We start from the raw sequence: 24,705 nt of genomic DNA on the forward strand, positions 1-24,705 counted from the left end.
AAAGAAGTCAAGTGTGAACCCGGCCTTAGGCAAGCAAAACAAGATAACAAGTGACTAAATAGCGTGTAAATGCAATTTCAAACCCAGGATTCACTGACACACTAAAGAAATACAAGAATGAATTAAAGACCAGTCCATGTGGCTGGAGCAACATGTAGTTCCAAGATGTAATGATGAGTTAAGGAAATAAAAGAGGGACTTTTATAGGCATTAAGGATTAAAAGAGGAACTTCAAAAGAGTTGCTTTAAAACAGCCAAAAAATTTGAACAAATTCTCGATTTAAATCAAAAAAATCATCTAAAAGAAGACGAGAAAAGAAAATAGCCACAGTCCTGACAAGAGAATGAGCTCGAGATTTGTAGATATTTAATCAGCCTTCAGAAGCCTTGGAGAAAAATATTTAACTGTAAGAATAAAATGCCTTTTACACCTGTTCCCCACTGTCTGTTTATTATTCTAACAGGTTGAAAAGGATAGCACATGTACCCTAACAACCATGTCAAAACATTAAACATAACAAACCTTTAACCATAAAGTCACTCCATAGTATTTCTCTCACTTGACTTTTGACATTGTTTCATTTTCATCCCTTTTCTACATCTGAGTATGTGAGGGTATAAAGTTGCCTTCTCCCTCCCTCCCTCCCTCCTCCCCCCTCTGTGCTTGCCATTCCTGCTGTCAAGGCCTTGTTTGGCTTTGATCTTTCTGTCATTAGTCAGGTATGCAGAGAAGCAGGCAAACTCACAAACTCTTCATTTTCTCTCCCTTTCTTGCTCTCTTTCGCTCTCTCCCACGCTCTGGCTGGAGAACACCGGCTGACCTGCTTGTCTTCTCAGCTTTCTATCAAAGAGAGAAAGGTAGAGACCCGTTTCTGCTGTCGTTGCTTTGAGCTTGACATGTACAGAAAGTGACAGTGGCAAAGCACTCAGCCGGCTCTCTTAAAAAAAAGAAGGTCTCAGAGGTCTATCCTTCCTGATTACTAGAGACTAGCCGCTCTCTTGACAGTAAAGCAGTTAACACACTGTTGCATTTTGATGTAGGCTTCATTTTCAAGGGCATATTCATTCAAGATTGATTTGCTTATGTTGGTCACTCACACTCAATTGTCATTTCACAGAATCTCACAACACTAGTTTAGTTTGAAGATGAACAGTTTTTGATATCAAAGCTAATGTTTCCTTTAAAATAAGTTAACCTTTTCCTTAATTGTGTAATGCAGCTATAACTCACTAATACAAACAAACACAAAAAAAAAAAATATGGGAGGTATGAATATTTCCTTTTTTTAAGTAAGTGACATTATTAACCTTTCACTATTCACTACACAGATGTTCTGCCAACATATTTCAAGACATGGATTTTTGGTGAAAAACACAACTGGCATAAAATTGAGGAGTTGACTTGAATAAAAGACTTTCGGTGCCATTAGTAAACTTTTAAACTGGGCTTCTTCATAATCTGGACCAGCACAAACAATTATTAGCACACTAGACTGAGACTTTTGAACAGCTTGCAGCTAGAGGGAGGAGGGATCAGACTGTGATATCTGTCACTGGACCAGGACAGACACTTGTGGCAGCAAAGACCCAAGTCAGCATGGATCAAAAGCCTTTGAGAATGGTGGAGAGAAAGAAATTATACTTATTGATGTTATCACAATGTCAATAAGTAGTGAATCTGAGATGAGCCGTTATGTTTTCCCAGGTCACAGACTAACTTACACAGACAATAATTAAGAAGTTTGAGTTAAAGAGGTACTGCCTCACAGCACTCTCTCACAGTAAGCACTAGTCTTACTTTTCTGCAAATGTCTAAATTTGTAAGCACAAAGGTCTCGTTTGTCAAATGCTTCTGTAAAGCTTAGGCTCAGAAGGTCACAGAAGTGGCTCCAGAAGAAGACACACAGCAAAACACAGCGAATCAATTCTGAGCAGCGAGTTCCCAGTTTCCTGCAGAAATACTGGTCAATGTCAAAATATTCTCTCTTTGTTCTTTTATTACCCTCCTTCTTTCCTCAATCGAGCCAACTTTTTTCAAAACTACTCAATCCACTCCCCTCTCTCCTCCACCTTCCCCAATTTTGGTTATACAGTGGGAGTCCAACTTTCCAACTTTCCATCCAATACTCTACGGCATGCAGGAGTCCTTGCCATGCAAACAGTCATTCTTTCCTCTGCTTCTGCTGTCTTCAACAGTACGGACAAATGTAAAAAAAAAAAAAAAAAAAGCTGCCATCTTTAAATGAGTTGTTTAAATACATGAACAGCTAATGTTATGACTCATTATGAAATTTACAAATGAGTAGATAAATGGACACATTACAAAATCACAAGTCAAGTTACTCTTTGTTTACATTGAAACTTAATATTTGAGTTCACTTTAGGTATGTGTTTTCAGGACTTTTAATTCTATGTTAATACACACAAATATTCACACACACAGTTATGCCACACACAGTGTCTGACGGCATTCAGGTATGACAACATGTTGCGAGTCAGGAGTTGTGTAATACCAAACAAACTGAAAGAATGTAATAGCATAGACTGACCACATGGTGGCAGAACCTGCAAAAGTAATACAAGGAGGATTTACTTGGAAAACGACAGAGAATGAGGAATGGATTTTTTTTCTTTTTTAATTTGCAGTTGTCTTCACCAGTCATGGTTTGATTCAGTCTAGGAGCCTATCAGAAGGCACCTATCCATATGGTTTCATGTGGTAACCTTTTGTCTTCAAAACAAAGAAACATCCAGTGTACTTAAAAGATACAGAGAGATGATTTGGTACTCACATTTTCAATGACAAATGTCCACTCTTTGTCTTCAAACTCCTCTGCATGGGGGTCCTGCAGGGGGAATGGAAAAAGTATTGCTTAATAAAATTAATTAAATAAGAGCAGGCTGTATGGTCATTTGAAACAGCACAATTGAATATTGATTATTATGACCAGTTTGGTAATTACCGTGACAGCAGTTATTAACAAAACCTCATCACTGTCTCTTTGTAGCTCTGTTCACCCAATAAACTGGTTCAATAGTCTTCACTCATTCCGACAGTCTTGTTTCATATCGGTGTTGAATGTTTTCAAATTAATAAGTTAACTTTCAAACTCTTGACAATGAGCTACAGATGCCTTTCCCACAAACTTTTAAAATTATGTTTGAGTTCAGAAATACCTCTCTAAATCAAACAAGAACTGAACATTAATACCATCATACAGCTAGGATTTATGACAGGTTATACTATTATAGGTTACTGTAAGCTGGGTCTACAATACATTAAACTATACCAACTAAGTGTTTGATTCTCTGTCGGTCAGTCTGGTAGAGTCAGCCAAGATACACAAAACTAACCAAATCAACACCCTAAAACTAAATATTATTCTATCAATTAAAAACAAATGTTATTTGCAAGACAAAACTGCTTTCATTTCATTTCTCTTTTACAGTCTAAAGCATTTTTAAAAATAATAACTGATTGTTTGTTGCATCCTATACACAAGAACATGCACACAAGTTAGGACATGCAACGATGGCCTTCCTGTCTGACTGTATCTGTGGCACGCCCAAGGAAATCAATACTCCTGCAGTCTGCTACAGCTCTCAAACACATCACCCACTTGGGAGGAAACATACACAGCTAGTTCTGAATATGCACCATCACACAAAGTTTATAAATCTGCATTATTATATAAACTGCTTTCAAAAGCCAAAAGAGCAAAGTTGTATTTCAGCCCCAGTTTATTTATACCATAAATCCAACCTTTAAGTTAACAATATTGTCTTTGCTTACATGTCTAAACACAAACAGGGATTCTTATGGATAAAACTTTACAATATCTTTCCAGAGCCAACATTAGGCTATTCTCAGGTTTGGAAAATACAGGTATGTAACAAAAATCCACAACTGTTACACTACTGACTGTTTCAAAATGTCCAAGAATATTAGCACACTGTCTCTGTTATAATTGATTTGCCTACAGAGTGGAAGTCAGACGGCTACCCAGTTAAGTTACTTATATTTATTTCAGTCTTTTCTGAAAGTACATCTCCCTGAGGCACAGGCTTCAATACTGCTGAGCTAATCAGTTTGATCGCAGAGCTTCAGGCCAGACAGGGAATTAAATCATCTCAACATCTTCTCTAGCTTTACTTCAACTTTCAGCAAACAACATGTATTCATATATACTTTGTAACTGATCAAAGAATTACATTTGTATACCTTTACACTGGCATTAAGCAATTGTTTTGATAATAAAGGGTTATTGCAGCTGTGGAAATATGTAAATCTATTAAGATGGGACCAACTCCATAGTTCATCAAAAACATATTTTCCAATCAAGACCAACACCAGACCAGTACTAGTCCCACACTTGATGACATTCTTACAATAAAATGTGAAACATGCAAAGTTGCAAACCACAGACACTCCTCGGACTGATCTGGAAAAAAGAAATCTGAATTCAGATCAAACACCCACAGAAAACAATTGAGATTCCTCTTCCTAAACCTCTTTCATTGCTATATAAAATGGTCAATATACAGGATGTAGACCGGACTATGTAAAAGGTCTAGATAAAATCATAAAAGGCATTGGGGATTTGAATAAACACAATGAAGCTGAAGCCAGCTTTACTATCTTTTAATCAACAATCTGTTTGTTCAAGTTTGACCATCCAACTAAAACAGTTCATGATCTTAACATCACTGACATTACATTCATCTTTCATGGTCTTGATCTTATTTGTGCAAGGACTAGTTGTGTATTTTAACCCAGTGTGTGATTTTGGGAGGTTTAGTGAGCCAGATTGAAAGAGAGAGAGAGAGCTCAAGGCTCACACACAGCTATCCCAAAAACTAGCCCTCTTAAAGTAATGCATCTTTTTCTTAACAAGTTAATTTTTCATTGACAAAAAGAAGCATTACTCAGTCTCTACTCTCTGCTGTCTAGTCTACAGCTCTTTTAACCGAGTGAGGGAGCAGTAGCAAGGTTTGAAGCATTCATTCGGAAGCTTATGTTGTGTGGCAGCTAATTAAATAGCGAGTGATGGATAGGGGGATGTACTTTATTGATCCCAAAATGGAAAATAGGGAGAAAGCATTTGTAACAAAGAAAATTTACTTTTAGATTAGAGGCAATGTTATTTGATTTGCAGTTTTATCTGGCAGTTTTGAGTAGATTAGGCCTACAGCAGCTTTGTTTAATGTATCATTACAAAAACAGCTTTATTACTTCCTCTGGGACAGGAAGTGGAAGTCGGCCCAGAACGGAGAGACATCAGCATTCACAGCAGTGCTTTAAGCAGAGACCGGGAAAAGGGAGCCAGTGCACATAAAGTACCTCTTTAACTAGTGTGTCATATGTGCAGAGTGTACCAGTGTGTAAAGGTTTGGAGGTGGATAAAGTCTCTTGTTTGGTCACTGTACTGTAACTCATGTCTTTCACTGTGTGCAAGTCCACACAAAGTACTGCATGAAAACATGAGACTTTGCCTCTCTATATCCATGCCAGAATATCAGAAATAAAACAAACTAACAACATCTACACAGAGTAAAGGCAGGAGGAGACATTCAGGAAGGTAACAAGACACTGAGCTTTGATGCAGCCTGTCAGCACAGAGGCCCATCATGTTTAAGTAAGTCAGGCACAGTGATGGACACTGTCAGTCTGTGTGGGTCATTTACAGACTTACCTCTATAGCTATACATATTTAAAACCTCCCTTGACAACCTAGATACCCCCCCCCCCTTCTGTCTGACTGCATCTGTGACACCCCCCAGGAAATTTAATAAAATAATAAGTAGAATCGAACTAATATGTAAGATTCATGCCTTTCAGGTACAAAAACACAATATTGTGGTACTTTTTTGTCTACTGACACATTGGTCCCAAGCAACATACATAACAAACAAGGATCTAGACAGGGAGGATACAACATAAGAACGTAATGGCCCTCCAAAAAACCTTCAACTCTGATTAGGTGGCGACAGGTCAGGGAGCAGATTTTTTTTCTTTTTTCAATGTTGTATTATCATCATCATCAAAAACAACAACATCAACAAGGTCATCAAGAATCGTTAAAAAAAAGGAGGTCGACACAATTTTGTTAAAACTGTGTTTCACTGACATGGAGGATTTTGTGGTCTTTAAACAACCCTAGACAAACTAAAACACTGAAATACCTTTGCTATGTGAAGAAAACAGCATTAGCCCACCTTAAACAGGGTGACAGTGATCTCTATGTTCTCGGGAACAGGCCACACCACCACTCCTCTGTAGGGATTTTTGATGCCTGGCTGCCAGCTGTGTGCCTGCATGGACAGAGGGACAAAGGACACACAACACAAAAAGACTTTTATATTTAGAAGTTTGTTATTGTTTTATTCATACTGTATCAGACTGCCACTCATCAAATACAAACCTTGGAGGATTTCCGCCGACTCCTGCGTGTCCAAACCACCACCAGTTTGTCTGGTTGCCTGAGAAGGAGGACAGAAAAGACACGTGAAAAAAAAAAAAGGGATATGGCATTAATACATTTATCCAAGAATATCTCTGGGCGTCCTCCACATCAACGTTTAGATTGTCAGACTAAGTAAGAACTTGTGTCCTGAGTTAAAAAAAAAAGAAGCCTTGTATGCCTACTGCTGCTGGACACAGGCCACCAACAACACATTCACACTCCTGCACAGCCACTGGTGGTATGAATAAATCATGAGACACAGGTAAACCCTGGCATAGTCTCTTTGGACTGCAGCGTACACGACAGGATAGACACAAAAACAGACACGAACACAGTTACTGTGACAGGAAGATAGATACAATGAACTACCTCAATCCAGGTCAGAGTCACACTGACAACATGACCCGACATTTAAAGATGAATTATACAATATGAAATTGAAAGTGCAGATGAGTCTGCAAGTATAAACCTGAAGACCAAACATACAAGTGAAATACCTCGTCCATAAACATTTTAGTTGCATATAATCTTATTATTATTCAGATTATATACGAATTTATGAAGCATAACAGAGTAACTCAACAAAAGGTCACGATCAAAAAACATTTTTCTCACCACCTGTGCATCGCACCCAAATTAATTAACTCGGCAACACCCATAACACAAAATACCTGCCAAGTACTTCTCATGAATTAATACTTATTTCTAACAACACAAAAAATATGCTCTATTAGCCCAAACTTAAATCATACTTCTGAAACTAAAGTGACCATGATTAAAATGGCCTCTACAAAAAGTATTAAAGAAACACAGAGTAAATGTTTTTGTAGAGCATTATATGATTACCAACACATACACACACTTAAAAGGTCCCATATTATGCTTTTTCTGGTTTTATATGCCCTTTAGTGTGTTTTCCAAGTGTCCTGTGCATGTTTAGGCACATCTATGTGCAAAAATTCAAAGTCCGTGGAAACGCGGCTTCTCCTACGTCCTCCTGTTAGCTGTAGCATTAGCTGCATGTAACGCTCGGTTCTAGCCCCCCTCGATAAAAATTTGTCAGTGCGGCGTCATTGTCAGTCTGAGATCATTGATCTAAGCCCATTGGCTCGTTGTGGCAAGCCCTGCAGCTCATGTTGAAATTTCAGAGAAGCGTGCTGAGCAACTGACCAATAACTACAGAGCGGATCAGCAGACCAATCAGAGCAGACTTGGCCCACGTGGGGTCTATGGGCGCGGTCACACTGGCCATCCGTACCGTGCTGTACCCAAGCATGATTGCCCCCCCGCAGCGCCATTCCCACGCTTGCCGGCGCGGCCCGCGGTCACACTACACAGGATTATCCGTGCCTAAGCACGATTACCTCTTGTACATAACGTCTTAATACAACACATGCACGCTTTATGTTATTATGAAGCGTGCTCAGTTTACAAACAGGCGGACGAGAGAGAGAGAAAAAAAGAGATGCACAGTCGAGTCCACGTCTGCACATCAGAGAACAACACAGAACATGACAGCTACGTTAATGAATTTACATCTTATTTTAAGCCATTTTAATCAGACACAGCCATAAATAAATAAATAAAAAGTCAGAGCGCGAGTCCGCGAGGACACCCGTTCATCGGAGAACAACACAGAGAACATGACAGCTACTTTGTGTCTTATATTGTGTCATTTTAGTCAGATACAGCCATGAAACTCTGGATTTCTCCATAATGAAGGCTGTCAGCGTTGTTTACCCGCGTGCTTGTGCTCGTGCATGAAGTGTACCGTGCCGAAGCACACCTCTCCAAAGTGTGCCAAAGCCAAGGAAGTGTACCGTGCCTGAGCACGATACGGAGCGGTCACACTGGTCAAACGAACTGGACTTTAGCGTTGAAGCGTGCTTGGGCACAGTACGGATAGCCAGTGTGACCGTGCCCTAACAGTGGGGGCTCAACAGAGTGCAGCTGACGGACTCAGAGTGCAGAGGGAGCAAGGAGGAGCAGTACATGAAAACAGACACTTTTTTCGGACTTTAGCTATTGTGAACGTACAAAAGTAGGTACATAGATTAAATATATGAACCCCAAAAGGGGCATAATATGGGCTCTTTAAAAAAGCACAGTCCTAATGTATAAACCTGCATGAAGCTGTTCAATAAATTACAAATTATGTGATATACTGCTTTGAAGTTAAAAGAAAACTGTTAAAAATTAGGGACCATCAAACGTTCTCCCTTACTTCTAATCAGCCTGAGAAATCATCCCAAACACAGCCGAGGCAGTTAGTTAGCTGGCAAGTTGGCAAGTCTTGGCCTGCAGCCTGTCACTCCTGTGTCATGTTTATTACAAGTGTGTGTAGTGGATTTGAACAGAACAGTTCTCTAGCTCAAAGAACTTGGCAAGTTTCTCAGGATCAATCACAGCCTATTTACCAACCTTGTTGAGAACATCAGGCATCATCCAGGATATGATTGGTTCAAATTAATTTTGGTTTTCTTTCTCGTCATTAGAAAAGGAAGAATTCAATATTTCAGCTCTCTTACTACATTCACACTAGACTGCTACATACAAAGATTTGTTTAACAGTGTTAATTTGAAGTGCCCCAGCAGTTGCTTCCTCGTATTTGCATAGATACAAATGATTTCAGTTAAAAGGAGGCATACGGTTGTTTAATGTCAGTAAATGAGAGAGCCTGTATTGCATCAGTTCTTGGTAAAGAAGAGAGAAAAAAAATTATCAATGCACCCCTATAAATCAGAACCAAACTAAACTAAAAGCAAAGGAACAAAACTGCCCTGCAGGGATCAATGTATTATTTGGATGGATTTGTAACAGCTTGACTAAAAAAAATCATCCAGCGCTATTTATACTCACACATATATCAGTTCAAAGATGAAATATAAAAATGCCAAACATATAGTTAAGGTAATTTTTAGCATTTTTACAAACACCAAAGAGCACTGAAGAGTTTGTATTGAAAGTCATGCTATGTAAGTTACAGGTCTTCAAAGAACAACCTAAAGAGCTGTGTAGAAAATTTCAATATATTCATGCTACTCTATCCCCCTTTAACCAGCCTTGTAAAACCATCTAAAAAAATAAATACGGTACTTGCATACCCATATATACTGTTATTGAATGTTGAATTGTTCCTATAAAACCAAGTATTGGACAAGCTATAATGTCAAAAAGTGAACATAATGTGGAAGGAGATGTTAAAGCTTTATCTGTGGCAAAACTCCTGCATGAAAGTTTGTGATATGACAGGTTTGTGGTATGTGTACTTGAGTTTTGCGCAAAGCACTCTATTAAGTTTAAATGTGAATTTGCATGCATGTCAACAACTCTAGAAGAACAGAAAAGTAGCCATACAAGGAAAAGAAAGGCTGACTGTGTGGCGGAGAGCGAGGAGGCAGAGGAGAGGAAAGAAGAGGAAAACAGAAGGACAGAGAGGAAAGCAAAGAGAAGGAGTGATAGGAGAGAGAGGAGAGGAACAAGAGAGAATGATGGCAACAATTTCAGCCTTGAGGAGAGGCCTCACATAGAGAAGCTATTGTCTAACAACACAGGCTATATCAGAGAGCAAGTTGACGCACACAAACACCATCCCCTTATTTTTTTTTCTCTGTCTTCAGTGCTGCCTGTGCTATGAGAAAAATTCAAACCATTTGCCTGAAGGCTAACTGACTTCTTCACACTTTTTGGAGTCGTTTGTTTCTGTGTTCTAGGGCAGCATGTTAATTCTGTGTTTACCAGAAATTAAAAAGCCATCCCAGAGAAACTTAATGAGAGAAAGTGAACAGGATGAAGTGGGACACAGATAAAGATATTTAAAGTTGTGTGTTAATCATGACATGTGACACAGAGTTCTCATTCACACACAAAAAGATTAACGGGGAGAGACAGGGAAGATAAGAGTGACGCGAGCTTAGCTGGAGATGAGATGAGAGCTCCTAGATCGACACAAAACACACCTAAATCCTCTTATATTTATATATAAGGTGTTTAGTGGCAGCTCTGATCCTGAGAAACCTGCAATTAGAAAGCACTCACTTGATGTTTTGCTCTAAGACATTTGAGCATCACAGCAGGGAAGAGAAATAACAAACGTGTTTGTTTTTTTATGCCACATATACTGTATATGGAATTTTATTATCTCTTTCCATTTCTCAGATTGCCACTTTTTATTATAAATCTCGATTCCCCAGTCACACTGATGACGCCTGTATGAATGCTTATGAGTGTGTATCACACCTTGTGTACACCTCAGCACCAGATGCAGCTCTTTATCTGTATCAACAATACATCAGCTCAGCCACAGCACTGCTAAGCACTCTGGAGTATTATTATTTATGGCACATCCAATTCTAAATCATGTGCTGATTGTTCAAAATCTTGTAAAAGCAGGGAAGGTACAGTATGGACTGCAGAGCTGCACTTGTTTAAAATAAGGTAAATCTGTTCCGTCAGATGGATATTAGACGCCTTGAATGTGCCCTTACAGCTTTTGTCAGCATTTGCACCAAGTCAAAGGCAAGTACAGTAGCGCCGACTGGACATGCATTTTGAAAACTGCAAAAGGTTTGCAAGAGACAGCCCAACTGCTGAAGTAATGAAAGATAAAATCAGCAATTTTGTCATTTGTTGGACAGAAATAAAAATAAAAACATAACTAGCTCACTTTCCTACTATTTTCTGGGATGGACATGATGCAAAATCCCATGAAAATGTGAATGTATAAAACCAACCATTAGGTTTTAGGGAGGACAGAACCACTTCAATTTTGACATCACGTGCACCTCAAAACCAGAGGTGCACATACAATAAATACACCACCAATGTACAACCCCACATATCTGGGTAGGGCTCAGTTTAGTTCAGTTACACACAGCAAAGATTTACCATAAAAAAATCTCTATGTGTCACACTCAGTGAATGCTGACAATACTCAGAGGAGAAATGCTTTAAAGGCTGCTGACAGACTTCCTGCCTTCCTGTCAATCACTGATAGTAGCACAAAGGAATTGGTAGATTTGATTTGTTTGTGCTGTAATACAGCAGTTGCGAAGGATCAAACTTCACAGAATGCAGCACTGCACTGCATACTGAAACAGATACTCAGCTGCAGTACAAGCACACTGATATGTAATCTCATGGACTAATACCGCTGACTGCAGCACTGCAATGCATAAAAGGCATCTTGAAGTACAGAAGACTACAATGAAATCCCACCAAACCAGAGGAAATATAAATACTCAGTTTGTAAGTGTATTGATAATGCACTGCAAAAACTTGAAATTACAATACTAGTCCTGTTTCCTCATTTCATAACTGTCCATCTTTTATCTTGAACATTCATACAATGAATATTGTCCATATGCAACAGAGATGTAATGATTTATACAAATGTATGAACTGTTTGCTTGTCTCTAAAATAGCTGAAATGCAATAATAGTGACAAAGTGTAAACCCAGAAAGCTTTACATTTAATGTTTTACACGTCACATGAATTCTGTCGTACAAACAGAAAAAAAGTGAGCCTGATCGTAGTAGTTTTATGGGATTACACAAAAGCCCTGAACATACTTCAAACTCAGCTGCAGTGTGCAGGTTAGTCTAACCCTAACCCTAGCCCAAGGCTTCACTGGTAATGTTGAAGGTTTCTCATGTGAATGAATGTATGAGAAGATGTTCTTGTGTGGAGAGAGATTCTAATATTGATGGCTTCAAGTAAACTTAAGTACTTTAAATGTAACTTTGTTATTGCTGTGTGTGTTTTTCTTTCCAAAGCTTGTTTCTTTACTTAATTTTAGGAAGATCTTTAAAAGACTATACAGTAAAATACAAGATTTGAATTATTGTTGATCAGATGTGACTGTATAAAAAAAGTGCCACTTAAGACATTAAAACTTCTTCAGCAAATAAATCCTGGATGTGCTGGCTTCCACATTAAAGCCATGGGTGCTTTCAACTAAAGACGCAGTCTAAATGAACAGACAGCTCAAATGCTATGAAAATATTGTTTACTGAGATATGTAATAGACCTGTCATGAAAAGCTTAGCCCAACAAATCTTCTTTAGAACTGACCCACTTTGCAACTTCTGATACAGCATTGACAGCTTCAAAAGGGTGGTAGAGAGTGGGAATAGACTGGTGACAGTGACAAAGGGAAAGAGGAAGACAGAAACAGAGAGGGTGGATGACTCTCATTTTCATCTGCTATCAGTCACACTGTGGCCTTCACTATCAAGACAGATGTAGCACAGCAAACTCTATCTGTGTCACTGTCACATCACAGATTGTCTGACAAACAGAGCATGTTCACCACAGGCATGCTGAGCACATCATAGAATGCAAAGTATGGCTTTATATCTAGAGTAACTCTATGTATTGCATTGTTTTCATTCTTAAACTATAATGCATTTGAAATAAACACAAGGCACTTGTGTTATGGCACAAGTACCCTGTGTTTATTTCAAAGCCATTATAGTTTAAGCTCAGAGATAATACTGTGGCGGGGGCTGTGGAGTGAGCAAAATAATGTGAAAAGTATGAAGAAGTATACTGAGTATGAAGAAGTAAACTCTGCTGTGTAAGTGGTTTCAAAAGTGTCAGGTGCCCTTCTTGTCCCCAACCTAAAAGGAACATGACAATCAGTTTGAACCAGTTTTAAGCTGGATCACGTGAATCTGAAACTGTGTAACTGAGTTCTTTGGGTTTAAACTGACTGTTCCTTAACCTGCAGTTACAGTCTGTGAGTGTGTATGTGGTAACCAACAGCTAGGTCAATGACACAGAGTTAATGCTTACAGAACTAAAGCCAGACTGAAGAGTCTGGAGTGAAAGTTCAACAGCTTGCTTGACTGTGCCTGTTTCCGTGTGTGTTGACTGAGTGTTTATGACTGCTGTAACTGCAGCTGGATGTGTTTCTGTAATTAAAATCAAACCATAAAAAAACAAAAAACCATTCCACATCAGAATTGATACTTAGGAGGAGGACATACTGACTGCTGTGTTGTTGACAGAGAATACAACACTTCAGCATGTTTCCTAAATGTCTGATGATATGTTAAGGTCATGTTGTGATTTAATTCAATAAATATCTTACATATTGGACCTTTAATAACCCCTAACCCTAACCTTTTGAGATGAGATAAAAGTTGCCTGAAAACCTTGATTTGTTTTTATAATTTAATGAATATTTGAATATTTGAAAATCATGTCCAATCCATCCCTAAAATTAATTTTAATCATAAGTATAGATGCTTGGAAAAACTTGGGATTAACTGCGGAGCTCTGCTTGAGCTAAGGAAGGAGAGTTAGAAAAAAATAGTGAAGCAGGTAGGATGGACAGATGAAAGGGAAGGTCAGAAGCTCTATCTGCCTGCAGGGAAGGAGGCAGGTAAGTGCAATTTAAATGGTATCCCGTGGGAGTGCATAGAGAGTAGAGGAGAGGCAACTGTCAAAAAGCAAGCTCTAAGTTGTTTACAGGCTGTGAGGAGAACAAAATTGTGGTGATGTGGTAAAAGGTATAACTCATCCTCCACAAGATTTTGAGAGCTGCTTCAAAATAAGCTAGTGTCAATGTGTAGAATGCTACAAGAGAAGTGAAGACATTGTACACTAAAGCAACAAGTTGCATAATTTTCCAAAGACGATTTTCCACATTGTGGACATAAAAAGTGTTCTACAAATAAATGATATTCTACTGAAAAAAAAACAACAACACGGAAGTAGCAGACGAAGCAACAGAGTCCGCAATAGGATGCTATAATGAGAATATTTGTCTTTGTATCAATGCTATGTGTAGTTCAACAGAATGACGACATCAACAAAATAGCGGAGAACAACATACTGGCGAATAGAAAACTTAATGCAGATGTTTAATTACGTGCAACGTAGTGGTCGCGTGCAGACACTCTTTACACCGCGCAATAGTCACAGTACTGTATATAAACGTCATTCTCTTCCTATTGGCTCGAGCTGAATTCTCCGGAGAATATCCTGCGGCGTTTTCACATCAGCCCACTTGGACTTGCTGCGGAAAAAATACTAGGGGTCTGGCAGGACAAACTCCGGGTGAAGTCTGAGCGAAAAATTAGGCTGTACGTGTTCATATATACAGCCCCTCCGGATAATCTCCTGAGTTTTTCAGGAGGTTTCCGTATGTGTGAAAAGGGTTATACAAACTATTTGGATACGGTAAGACAAAAAAAACAACAACAACACACACACACACACACACAAACACTGATAGTGATGATTATGGAGTGAACCCAAAGCAAAGAAGGGAACAAGCAGAAGCTGTCTTTCAGTGGGGTAAATAGATAATAATAATACACTCCCCTTCATCAACAATTTTCTCCCTATAACAGCTTGCTAACAGCCTTAGGGAGAGACTGACACAGCAGGAATCAATACCATCATGTGCTGAAGAGCACCAACAGCAGGGAATCAAGGAGCCCTGTGGAGTCCTGTGGAGTACTGAAACATCCATTTCTTAAGGCAACTATACATGAGCATTCAGATGATCATAACTTCAACTGGGATTTTAATTAATTACTTACAAAGTTATTCTGCCTGACAAACAAGCAAATAAGAAAAATGAACCGCGGGATGAGAACTTTTCTTACAGAGCTAGCATTTTCTAACCTAAAGATTTCTAACCGAAAGAGTTTCTGTGAGCGCATTTAGGATGTGTTAGCAGTATACGACCAATCACAGACGTAATCAAGTCTGCCATCCACTGATGGTCATATTCCATAAACATAACCTGCTGCAGAGAAGGTGTTCAGTGTTTGTTACCATAGCAATCTACCACGGTAAGAAACACTGCAGGCCCCAGATATGGTTCTTCTGGTCTTCTGTCCTGCCAACCTAACACAAAAGGCACACCTCTATCCGCCTGCAGAAGAAGCAGCAGTGCTCTGCAGGCTGATAAATGATGAGCACTCTCCAGGGCCATGTGTTTCTCTGCCTGACAGTGCAGAGACAGACTCACCAGCAGAGTTTTCATCACATTTAACACTCCATTGACTGCTTCGCAAGCCTGCAATGTTTCATGTCTCTTGGTGTGTGTGTGGGAGAGGGTGTGTTAATTCCTGTTTGTGTCCATAATTGCAGTGCAGAACAAGTATTCTTGGGTGGATTCCACTGCAAAGCAGTTAAAGTGACATAGTCAGGGAGAGGAAAGAGAGAGAAGTGAGGGGAGGCAGAGAGAGGAGAGATCAAGTAGCAAAGAAGGAGACACAGAATGAGAGGAGATAAGAGGGTCACAGAAAAAGATACAGTAGGACAGCCCTTCCAAATAAATGGTAGGGGAAACACAGAGTTAAATCCCCCAAAACATTAAAAAATATATATATATGAACAGGAATTCTGAGGCAAATCTATGCAATACAATTGAACTTCACTGGAAAAACTGAAAGAACTGAAGAAAAGGCCAGAAATAGAATTATTCAAAAGATTTATTTTCTATGAATCATCATCAGCAATATGGTTTGGACTCATCCAGAGTTTCTGTACAACAGAAACAACTTTAGTATACCACCACCTGGCAGTGAAACCATATTCTGTTGCCAATCTTACTGTCAGGAATGTGTCATGGCCTCAGGATTTGAATAGAATAGAGAGCCACATCTGACAAGTTGGCAGGATGATGCTTCTCTGGCAAAGACGTGATGGACGCTTGCCATAATGCACACATGTTCAACAGAAGGCTACATGTCACAGCCCGACACCCGCCAGTCACCTCCTCTGAAACAGTGAGTCATAACTGCACTGACAGTCTAATGCTTGGACTGTCTGTTATTTACACATTTAAAAGCTTTTATGTACTGATTGTACAATAAGTGAGCAAGTACTTATTCTGTGTTTTTCTCACACACTGATGGGATAATGCAGGTTAATGCAGTTGTGAGAATCAAATCCTTCAAGGCTTTAACTCTCAATGCAACACATGATGCTGATTTGATCGAAGTGCAGTCCTCTTTCAAACAATTAACAAACCAAGAATGTACCAGAGGTGTGACCAGGGTCCGAAATTAAAACCCGCCAAGCGCGATATGCGGGTAGATTTTCCTTTTGGTGAGTACATTTCAGAGGGCTATCCGCCACAGGGCGGGTAAATGTTTTATCAAAAAGTCATAAAAACTATGCTATGAGCATTAAGCGAGTTTGATAGCCTAGCTGCAGCTACTTTTCCCTGCTCCTCTCTCTGCTGTCATAACTGTCTGTGAGCATCGCGGGACATGCTGAGACGCTACTAAACTACTGTCTACAAATAATACATTTAAAAATAATCAAGGCCAGCAAATATATTTTTTTACAATTTCCTGATCTGATGAAATGATCGAATCTGTGACTTAAATCTGTTATTGATTAAACATAACATAATGCCTTCTCAATTAAATGTACTGTAACAGATGTGTATGGGACACAAAAACACAATTTGTTATTTTGGCCGGGAATTTTTTCAACTACCTGCCACCTTGATTTAATTTCGGACCCTGGGTGTGACGATACGCTCAGCTCACGAGACAAGACAATACACAAAATTGGGTTCACGATAACGAGACAAGACTTTTAAGAACACTTAAATGACAAAAAATATGACTATAAAAATAGTCTTTTACTCGAATGAAATGTATGAATGTCACAAAATGCAAAACAAAGGAGGAGGAGCTGCATGTGTGAACTGTATCCAGAGGTCCTCCTGCCCCCTAGTATTTTTCTGCGTGAAGTCTAAGTGAGCTGATGTGAGAATGCAGCAGAAAATTAACTGGATTATTCATCTCGAGCCAGTGGGAGAAAATGGTGACATTTATATACTGACCAGTGCACGGTGCATAAGACTGTATGCATGGGACCGCTACGCTCTCTGTGCATGTCATTAAACGGCTGCATCATGTTTTCTGTTCAGCAGTATGTTCTTCTCTGCTCTTTTCTTGACATTGTGATTCCGTTGAACTACCCATAGCAGTAATAGTAGATATTCCCATTATAGGGTCTTAAAGCAGATTATTATCCGCTACATCCCTGTATGAGGAGCATACTGTATGTGAACAGATATTTTCACAAGTGCATATGTGAGAATGGATTGAGACTCTGAGTTGTTTTAAACTATGACGCTAAACTTCTATCTATATGAGGATAACATCCTGCCCGAACCTTGCAGCCACACAAACGATATAAAAGTAGCGGGGGCATCTTCTTAATTTCAAGTTCAACATCAGACACCGCCATGATGGCTGCTGCTCTGCGTCTATGTACTGATTGACACAGTTTTTACCTTGTCACACCTCTAGAATGGACCAATCAAAACTTTCAGCATATCATATTCACACTGCGCAGAAATCATCTCATTTTCAGTAGCTGTAGTCATTTTGATTTGAAGCTTTGGCTAGGAAAGTCTGTTCAGTAGTATATCATTAAAATAATTACATCATGGTACATGATGTTCATAATGAATAAAAAACTTACTTAATAAACAACACATCTATCAAGATCTGCATGGGTGCTAATGTGATTATCCATAGGTAAAGTACTGAAAATTAAATTAACTGCAGGACCAACCAACAGCCTGAAGTGTAAATCAGCTTGAGTCTGGGAGAGTGAGTTTTATTGTTCAGTTTCTAAAATATATTTAAAAGACTCATGGTATGTGTGTGCTTTCAGGGTTTCTGCTCAGTCCTTGATTGATGTAAAAACTTCTTCCTCAGAACTCCACACCCTTCTCAGCCATGCCCTGTGGCAGTGAATGAAGCAGTCTTGATTAGCCACGCTTGCATGTAGCTAGATAGAATTACCATGTAATCAATAGCGTCTCTGTTGTTCTGCGTGTATGACTCCTGTATCCTTGCGATGGTTGACAAAAGGTCTGTCAGCAGGAATGACACTCTTGGCGGTTCATGGTGTTTTTAAAATTTATTTTACCAGATTGACATTCTTGCTCAAAAGCATCATCCTCAGGGGGGTATTAACAGCTGACTAGGGGTCACATTCTTGCTTAGTTAAAGTGTTCTTTTACTGTTGGGTAGATGTTTAAAGATAAACTCTTCCAAATCGGTAACTGATCTTCACATCCTACATCAGAGTGAATTGGTTCATGGAGTCCTGGATTGATAAAAACATACTACAAATGGGTAAATGGCCAAATTATAGTTATAAACCAATTTACTGAGGCATTGCTTCCTATCACTGTCTGTACCATCTTCAATCAAACGAGACTCTGAGTTTGACCTTTTACCGTTAACTATAAAAATGGTTCCAGTCAGTTTCATAAAGTTAAAAAAAATACTTTGGATCAAATTAGCGTATCAACTTGAATTGGACTGTAACGTCTTGCAAGGGAGAGGTTCACACCCCTACTGTTAGGGTTGTACAGACCCTATTGATGGAAGGTGGTCACAATCTTATACTTCTAGACATGACAATATGTTATAATTACCTAACTTAATCATGTGCATCAAAATAATTTCAGGTTGCATAAAAAACCCTGAAACCAGTGGAGAACTGAACAAGTTTCACACAGGAGAAGATTTTCTCCAATGGAAGTTTGTTGCAGCAAGTATCATCAGGATCAGCAATCTGCAGTCTTTACAACAATGTTCAGCTCCTCACTAGTGACAAGAAAACTAGGATGCCCGATTAATTAAATTTGCCACTGACTATTTTGTCAGGCCATTTATAGAGTCGACCATGTAATTTTCCCCAAGAATAAAATTGCACGATGCATGAGTCCCAATAGTCTGAGCAAGACAGATGGAGACATGAACTGGAGACATGGAGTGAAGCTGTAAGCTGTAGACTGAAGGCCTGCAACTAACAACTATTTTGATCGTCGACTAGTCATCCATTATTGAAACGATCAATCAACTAATCAGATAATATTGTACACCAGTCTATGTTTTGCATACATAACTCTCAGCAGAGAAAGTAAGGACACAAGATCACTACACTCAGTAACTCAGCTCCAGAAAACAGTGTAATGTCGGCGCATGCACAGCATAAAAACGTGCACGATGACCTAACCCAGTGATTCGCTCTAAGTTAAGCACTTAGAGCGAACCAAAGCTTGGGGGTCCGCCGAATAATTTACAAACAATTGTAAAAGTGTGCTATATCATTGAAAAAGCATATCTACAAACTGGGGCCTCTTGCACTAGGCCTGGGCGAAAAAAGGATAACGATAACTATCGCAATATAATTTTTGTCAATATAAATATAAAAAATGTTCGATAGATTTAAACCTGTCATTACACCATCCAACCACAGGGAAACAGGGGGGCGCTAATGCGCCTTGAACACTAGCTGCCACCCACATTAAAGAGAAGAAGAAAAAGACTACGAACAGCCAATCATGTTGCAGAGACATGGGTAGGCAGGCTTACAGACCTCAGGAGCAGAAAGGAAACAGCCGAAATTAGCGATAGCTACTCTGAAGAAAACGCCGAAAATACCGGCTCAAAGCAGAAGACATTATCCTTGACAAGACGACAAGAAAGGCTTCTTAACTTCTGGAGTTTAGAGACATTTTGGCTCTTTACAGTCCGACAAAAAAAAAAAAAGTAAAGTTCTCTGTTAACTGTGCCAAAGTGCAGCTAAGACAGCGACACCACGAAACTGTTCGCCCATTGGAAACAATATGACCTGAAGGAAATAAATGTCCAAATGTCATAAACGAGTGTTAGTGTGGACCATAATGTATAATAACTGTCTATGCATGGTGTGGACCCCAGCGGGCCAGTGAGTGTTACTCCCCACCAGCAAACTGTCAGATTAGCGTTTTCCAGCTCCGTGCACTGAGCTTATGATGGTGAAATGTCTCTGTTTCATTATAATTCGTCATGTTCTGACAATAAAGTATAATTATACCATAATTAATCATCTGGTTTCAACTTTCACTCAGGAGCAAAAATCACCTTTTAAATTTGAAAGAAATAATGATTGACAATTATCGTGATAATTATCGATATCGTCTGACATTACATTTTTTATCGTGATAATTTTTTTTTGTCATATCACCAAGGCCTATCTTGCACCAATAAAATCAGCTACAGGTAATCCCAACATAACCTGCTTGAGATGAAGGCAACTCAAAATACTGGGTATACCTAATCAAAGATGTTATCAAGATTCAAAGGGGCAGTGCTGCAACACAAGTGGTGCTTTATTTCACTGGCAAACACTAACACTGAACTCATTAATGTTTTAATGGTGAGTCTGAATTGATTCTGCAGACTTGGGCGTGTGAGAGGAATGCTAACTCCCTCCGCTCCACAGAGGAGTGGACTAAAGCAACTAGGGCAACTGATTATGACCAAAAATTACTTTATAAACCTAAAATATGACAGACCTATACGCCTAATCATAGGCTGCTTGTCTGGCAACACTTTCCTTCTTCGTCAAGGAGGAAACTAATAATTTAAAGCATACTGACAAAGTTTATAAAAACATCTTTAGCTGATAGAAGAGGAGCAAAAAATGTACGTAAAGAAAAAAGTAAGCTGAATCCACTCCTCGGATCTACTCGTTGATCACTGCTACCAATTCAACAAGCTTACTAAGCTTAAAAACAACTGATGAGGGAATTGTTGCAAAAAATACGAATGAACAAGACCGCTTAACAACTGACCCCATGGTGGGAAACTGAGAGTGTGTCAAAGCCCTCAGATTACCAATATCATCCAAAATTGATATTTCAAGGTTCTTCCACTTTCATACTCTTCATGTTCTCTTATTACGAAAGGAACCTGCACATCATATTGTGCATATCGAATCGAAACAATCACAGAACATTCAAGCACAGATACTTTGATTTTGGCTGTATGTTAACTTTTTGCTTAAGCTCACCCCAAGCCAGACATACGAGTATGCAGTTTCTGGCCAGGAGGATCAGTAGAAGTTTTAAGACATAATTAAACTTCTTGACTTCTCCAGAATATTTTTCATTTATCATACAGCCATATCTGCCACTGTTTATGTGGTCAGAAAAAGGACAATACTAAGAATGAATCCTTTAAGAAAGACTGTCTAAAATGAAACAACTTTATCCCAAAACTTAAATGCTAAGGTTGCGACCTCTTTGACAGTTAAAATTTCACTGACTTTTAGGGAGGCTGTTCAGAACTTTTTTTACTTGACAGACAGGCTTAATCCCACCAAGTAGTTCTGAATGAGTGTATCGGGCCCAAAGGAAAACAAGATGAGGGCAAGAACAGTTACGTACAAAATGTACAAAGCTGGTAAGTTGTCCGTGTTTTTACCGATCCACACACAACCAGTTTGTCGCTTGCTAAATTGTCAATTTTTAGGCATTTAGCATAATAGGTCAACCTAAAGAATGACCAAGTTACTATGTACTAAAATGGCCTAATGGAGCTATAACTGTAGCTCAAATAATCTGGGCATGTAAAGTACAGATTGATTCGAGAAATGAATGGGCTTTGGGCTTTCCAAAAATCCTTTTTGATGGCTTCAGGATTTAAGTTCAGGGGGACTGTTTCCATTCTGTGCAGATGAAAAGTTTCCACTGCAACAATAACATACTGTCCTGATGAAGTCTTAGGAAGGCAGAAACGGTGAGCCAACGCTTTCTCACACACTTTGAGGCACGCAGGCATGCACACATACACACTCGAAGACGAGCAGGAACCCTGAGGCATAAATCTCAGCCATGCATAGGATGAAGAGGCAGACACTTCTTCTATCAAAAGATATTTAATAACAAACGACTAATGTGTGAGCTAAATTATGTATAAAGAAACTGTTATATACTACCAGTCAAAAGTTTGGACATACAAAATGAACAGTATTATCAATATACAGTATACTATATATTATTATTATTATTACATAGCTACTGTAAGCTGCATCTAGGGCACAAGAAGGGTTTTTCTTTATTTTTACTTTTTTCCGCATTTTAGAACAATAGTAAATATTAAAACGTAAACAAAAAAATATTTCATTTTCATTTTTCTTTTGGATAGAAATGCATACATACGTAGACATCAACTTCACTATTTGCATTATTTATATAAGAAACACATTTCGAACATTTAAGAACAAGCCTTTACATCAAAATGTAAAAGAGAAAATAACATGAATTTCAATGAGCTGTGTCCAAAATTTTGACTGGAAGTGTATACATTGTTTTGCAGATTAAGAAAAAATAACTTTGCTCTGATTGCAAAAAAATCATACTATGATCTGTTGTGAGCCCACCCACCCTTTGCCCTGGGAAGAGATGTACATTTTTCTCATTCCATTCTCCAACACGTTAACATCTGTCCCAGGTCTAAGCTCTGTGGGGCTGTGTTAGTCACGCCTACGGCAAGCTGCCTGAGAATCCATGTCTGCAGGCTACATCTTTACTTTACAAGTCCTCACTTTACACTCATTACAGGACACATACCTGCAGGCTAAAGTGTAGCATACATTCCCCGCCTTTCTCTCCACCTATCTTCACCTCTGGAAAACACACCCATAGCTCATCCATCTCCAGCACTTAGTCACACATTTATTCTTTACTTTACAAATATATTTGGGTTGTACTTTTTAGTGATGAAATGGATCACAGTTGATCTGTGATCTGTTTGGATCACTCCCCACAGTTTAGGCTGCATGTGATCTGTGGATCGATGGAAATTGTATCAATATGCTGAAAAAAAAAAGTACTGCCAATAAATCCCTCAGTCTCAATGAAAAGAAGGAAGTGTTTCATTAGTGCATGTAGGCACCAAGGAGATACAAATAGGAAGATAATTCAGCCATTTAAAACGTGTTTTTAATAGAGATGCACCGATGGCAATTTATCTGACCGATTCTGATTTCTGATAAAAAGCACTATAATACTCAGAAAAAATAAAAATATTTTGGAACTTTTCTGTCATTAAAATACATTTTATTTTTTTAGTGTTTAGAATTAAACACTGACTGTTTAGTTACTGTTCATGACAAAAACATTCTTAAAAATGCACCAGGTTACATGTGCATCTCTCCTTCTCACTCAAACTAATCTCCACTAGAAGATTCTGACTGTCAAACTCTTAGTTACCTGTATTCTCCTTCTGTATGCAATTATGTATGGTGGAAGTGTCTTTACATACTGTACGTAAAGTAAAACAAACTAAAAGTTTCCTTATCTTATAAAATAAAACATGAATTGAATTCTCTGCATTGAATTTTCACTTTCTAGAATGATTCAAACTGCCATCATTAACTCTCTATATGTTTTAAATGTAACTCATTAATGAATCTAATTATATAACCAGTGAAGTTAACTGCCTCACTCTCTTCAACTGAGTTCTCCCTGACTCCTAAAGAAATGATCACTCTCTTACCTGTCTGCCTCTGTTCCTCACTGCCCCAGTGAATGGTATTTGTGGTTGCAGAGTTTTTTTAATCATGTTTATATCTGTTCATTATGAATATTAATATATAATATTTCCTGCAAAGTGATACTTTTCACATCAGGTCAAACTTGTTTTAAACATGCTCGAACACTGGGGTTTTATCATTTAAGTGTATTGTTTGGTCAGACTGCAGGTGCAGCCGGCTCACAGATAAATACACATCCACTAAATGATCATGAAGTGTGAGTTAATTTACTGTCATTATTTATAACGCTGAGGTCACATCGTATTCACATTTTTTACATTTCAAGTGCATGGGTCAATACTCAATAAAAATGTTTCCTACAACTGTTATGGCATGGACATGACAGATATTATAAAACTATTTCTGAGTGTGAAAATTGTGTTGTAAGAAATACTGACAAGAGGGGTTCTGAGAAAGATTCTTAACTTTCTCAGAAGATTTACTGTTTCTAGCCTCAAAACATGCACTGATGTCGGAGGTCAGTTTCCAAACAGCATCACTACAGCTGGTAGGTCTTTAGTGAATCGCTCAAGGACACTTCAGGGGACTGTGGGCAGTTCATGCCCATCCCTTAAGGCTGAAGGGAAAGCCTTCAGGCTGCCACCATCTTTTTTTTTTTTTGAACACACAAACTACACAAATTCAGCATTGGTGCAAAAGAAGAAAAAAAAAAGAAAAGAAACATAGCAATTTTACAAGGCAGCCGGCCCCTCCCAGCATAGAGACATGCCTGCACACCAAGAAGACTGAGTGTGTGTGAATTATGGCCACCAGGAACGAGCTCAGCATTCCAGCACAGACAGAGACACAGTTTTTCATGGGGCTTGAATGACAGCAACGTGGTCAAGTTAAAAAAAAAGAAAAAAGAAAACTCA

At 38.8% G+C, this 24,705-nt stretch overlaps 1 protein-coding gene across 1 annotated transcript in view; it reads right to left on the bottom strand.

Annotated features, from left to right (window-relative positions):
* ehbp1 (EH domain binding protein 1) overlaps positions 1-24,705 on the bottom strand; it is a 146,707-nt gene that overhangs the window by 120,876 nt on the left and 1,126 nt on the right. Inside the window, 3 exon segments of the mRNA XM_061040269.1 lie at positions 2,793-2,846; positions 6,217-6,312; positions 6,423-6,480. Of these exon segments, the coding sequence (XP_060896252.1) occupies positions 2,793-2,846; positions 6,217-6,312; positions 6,423-6,480 (208 nt within the window).

The sequence above is a fragment of the Labrus mixtus genome, chromosome 6 (genome assembly GCF_963584025.1).
Source record: "Labrus mixtus chromosome 6, fLabMix1.1, whole genome shotgun sequence".
NCBI lineage: Eukaryota > Metazoa > Chordata > Actinopteri > Labriformes > Labridae > Labrus > Labrus mixtus.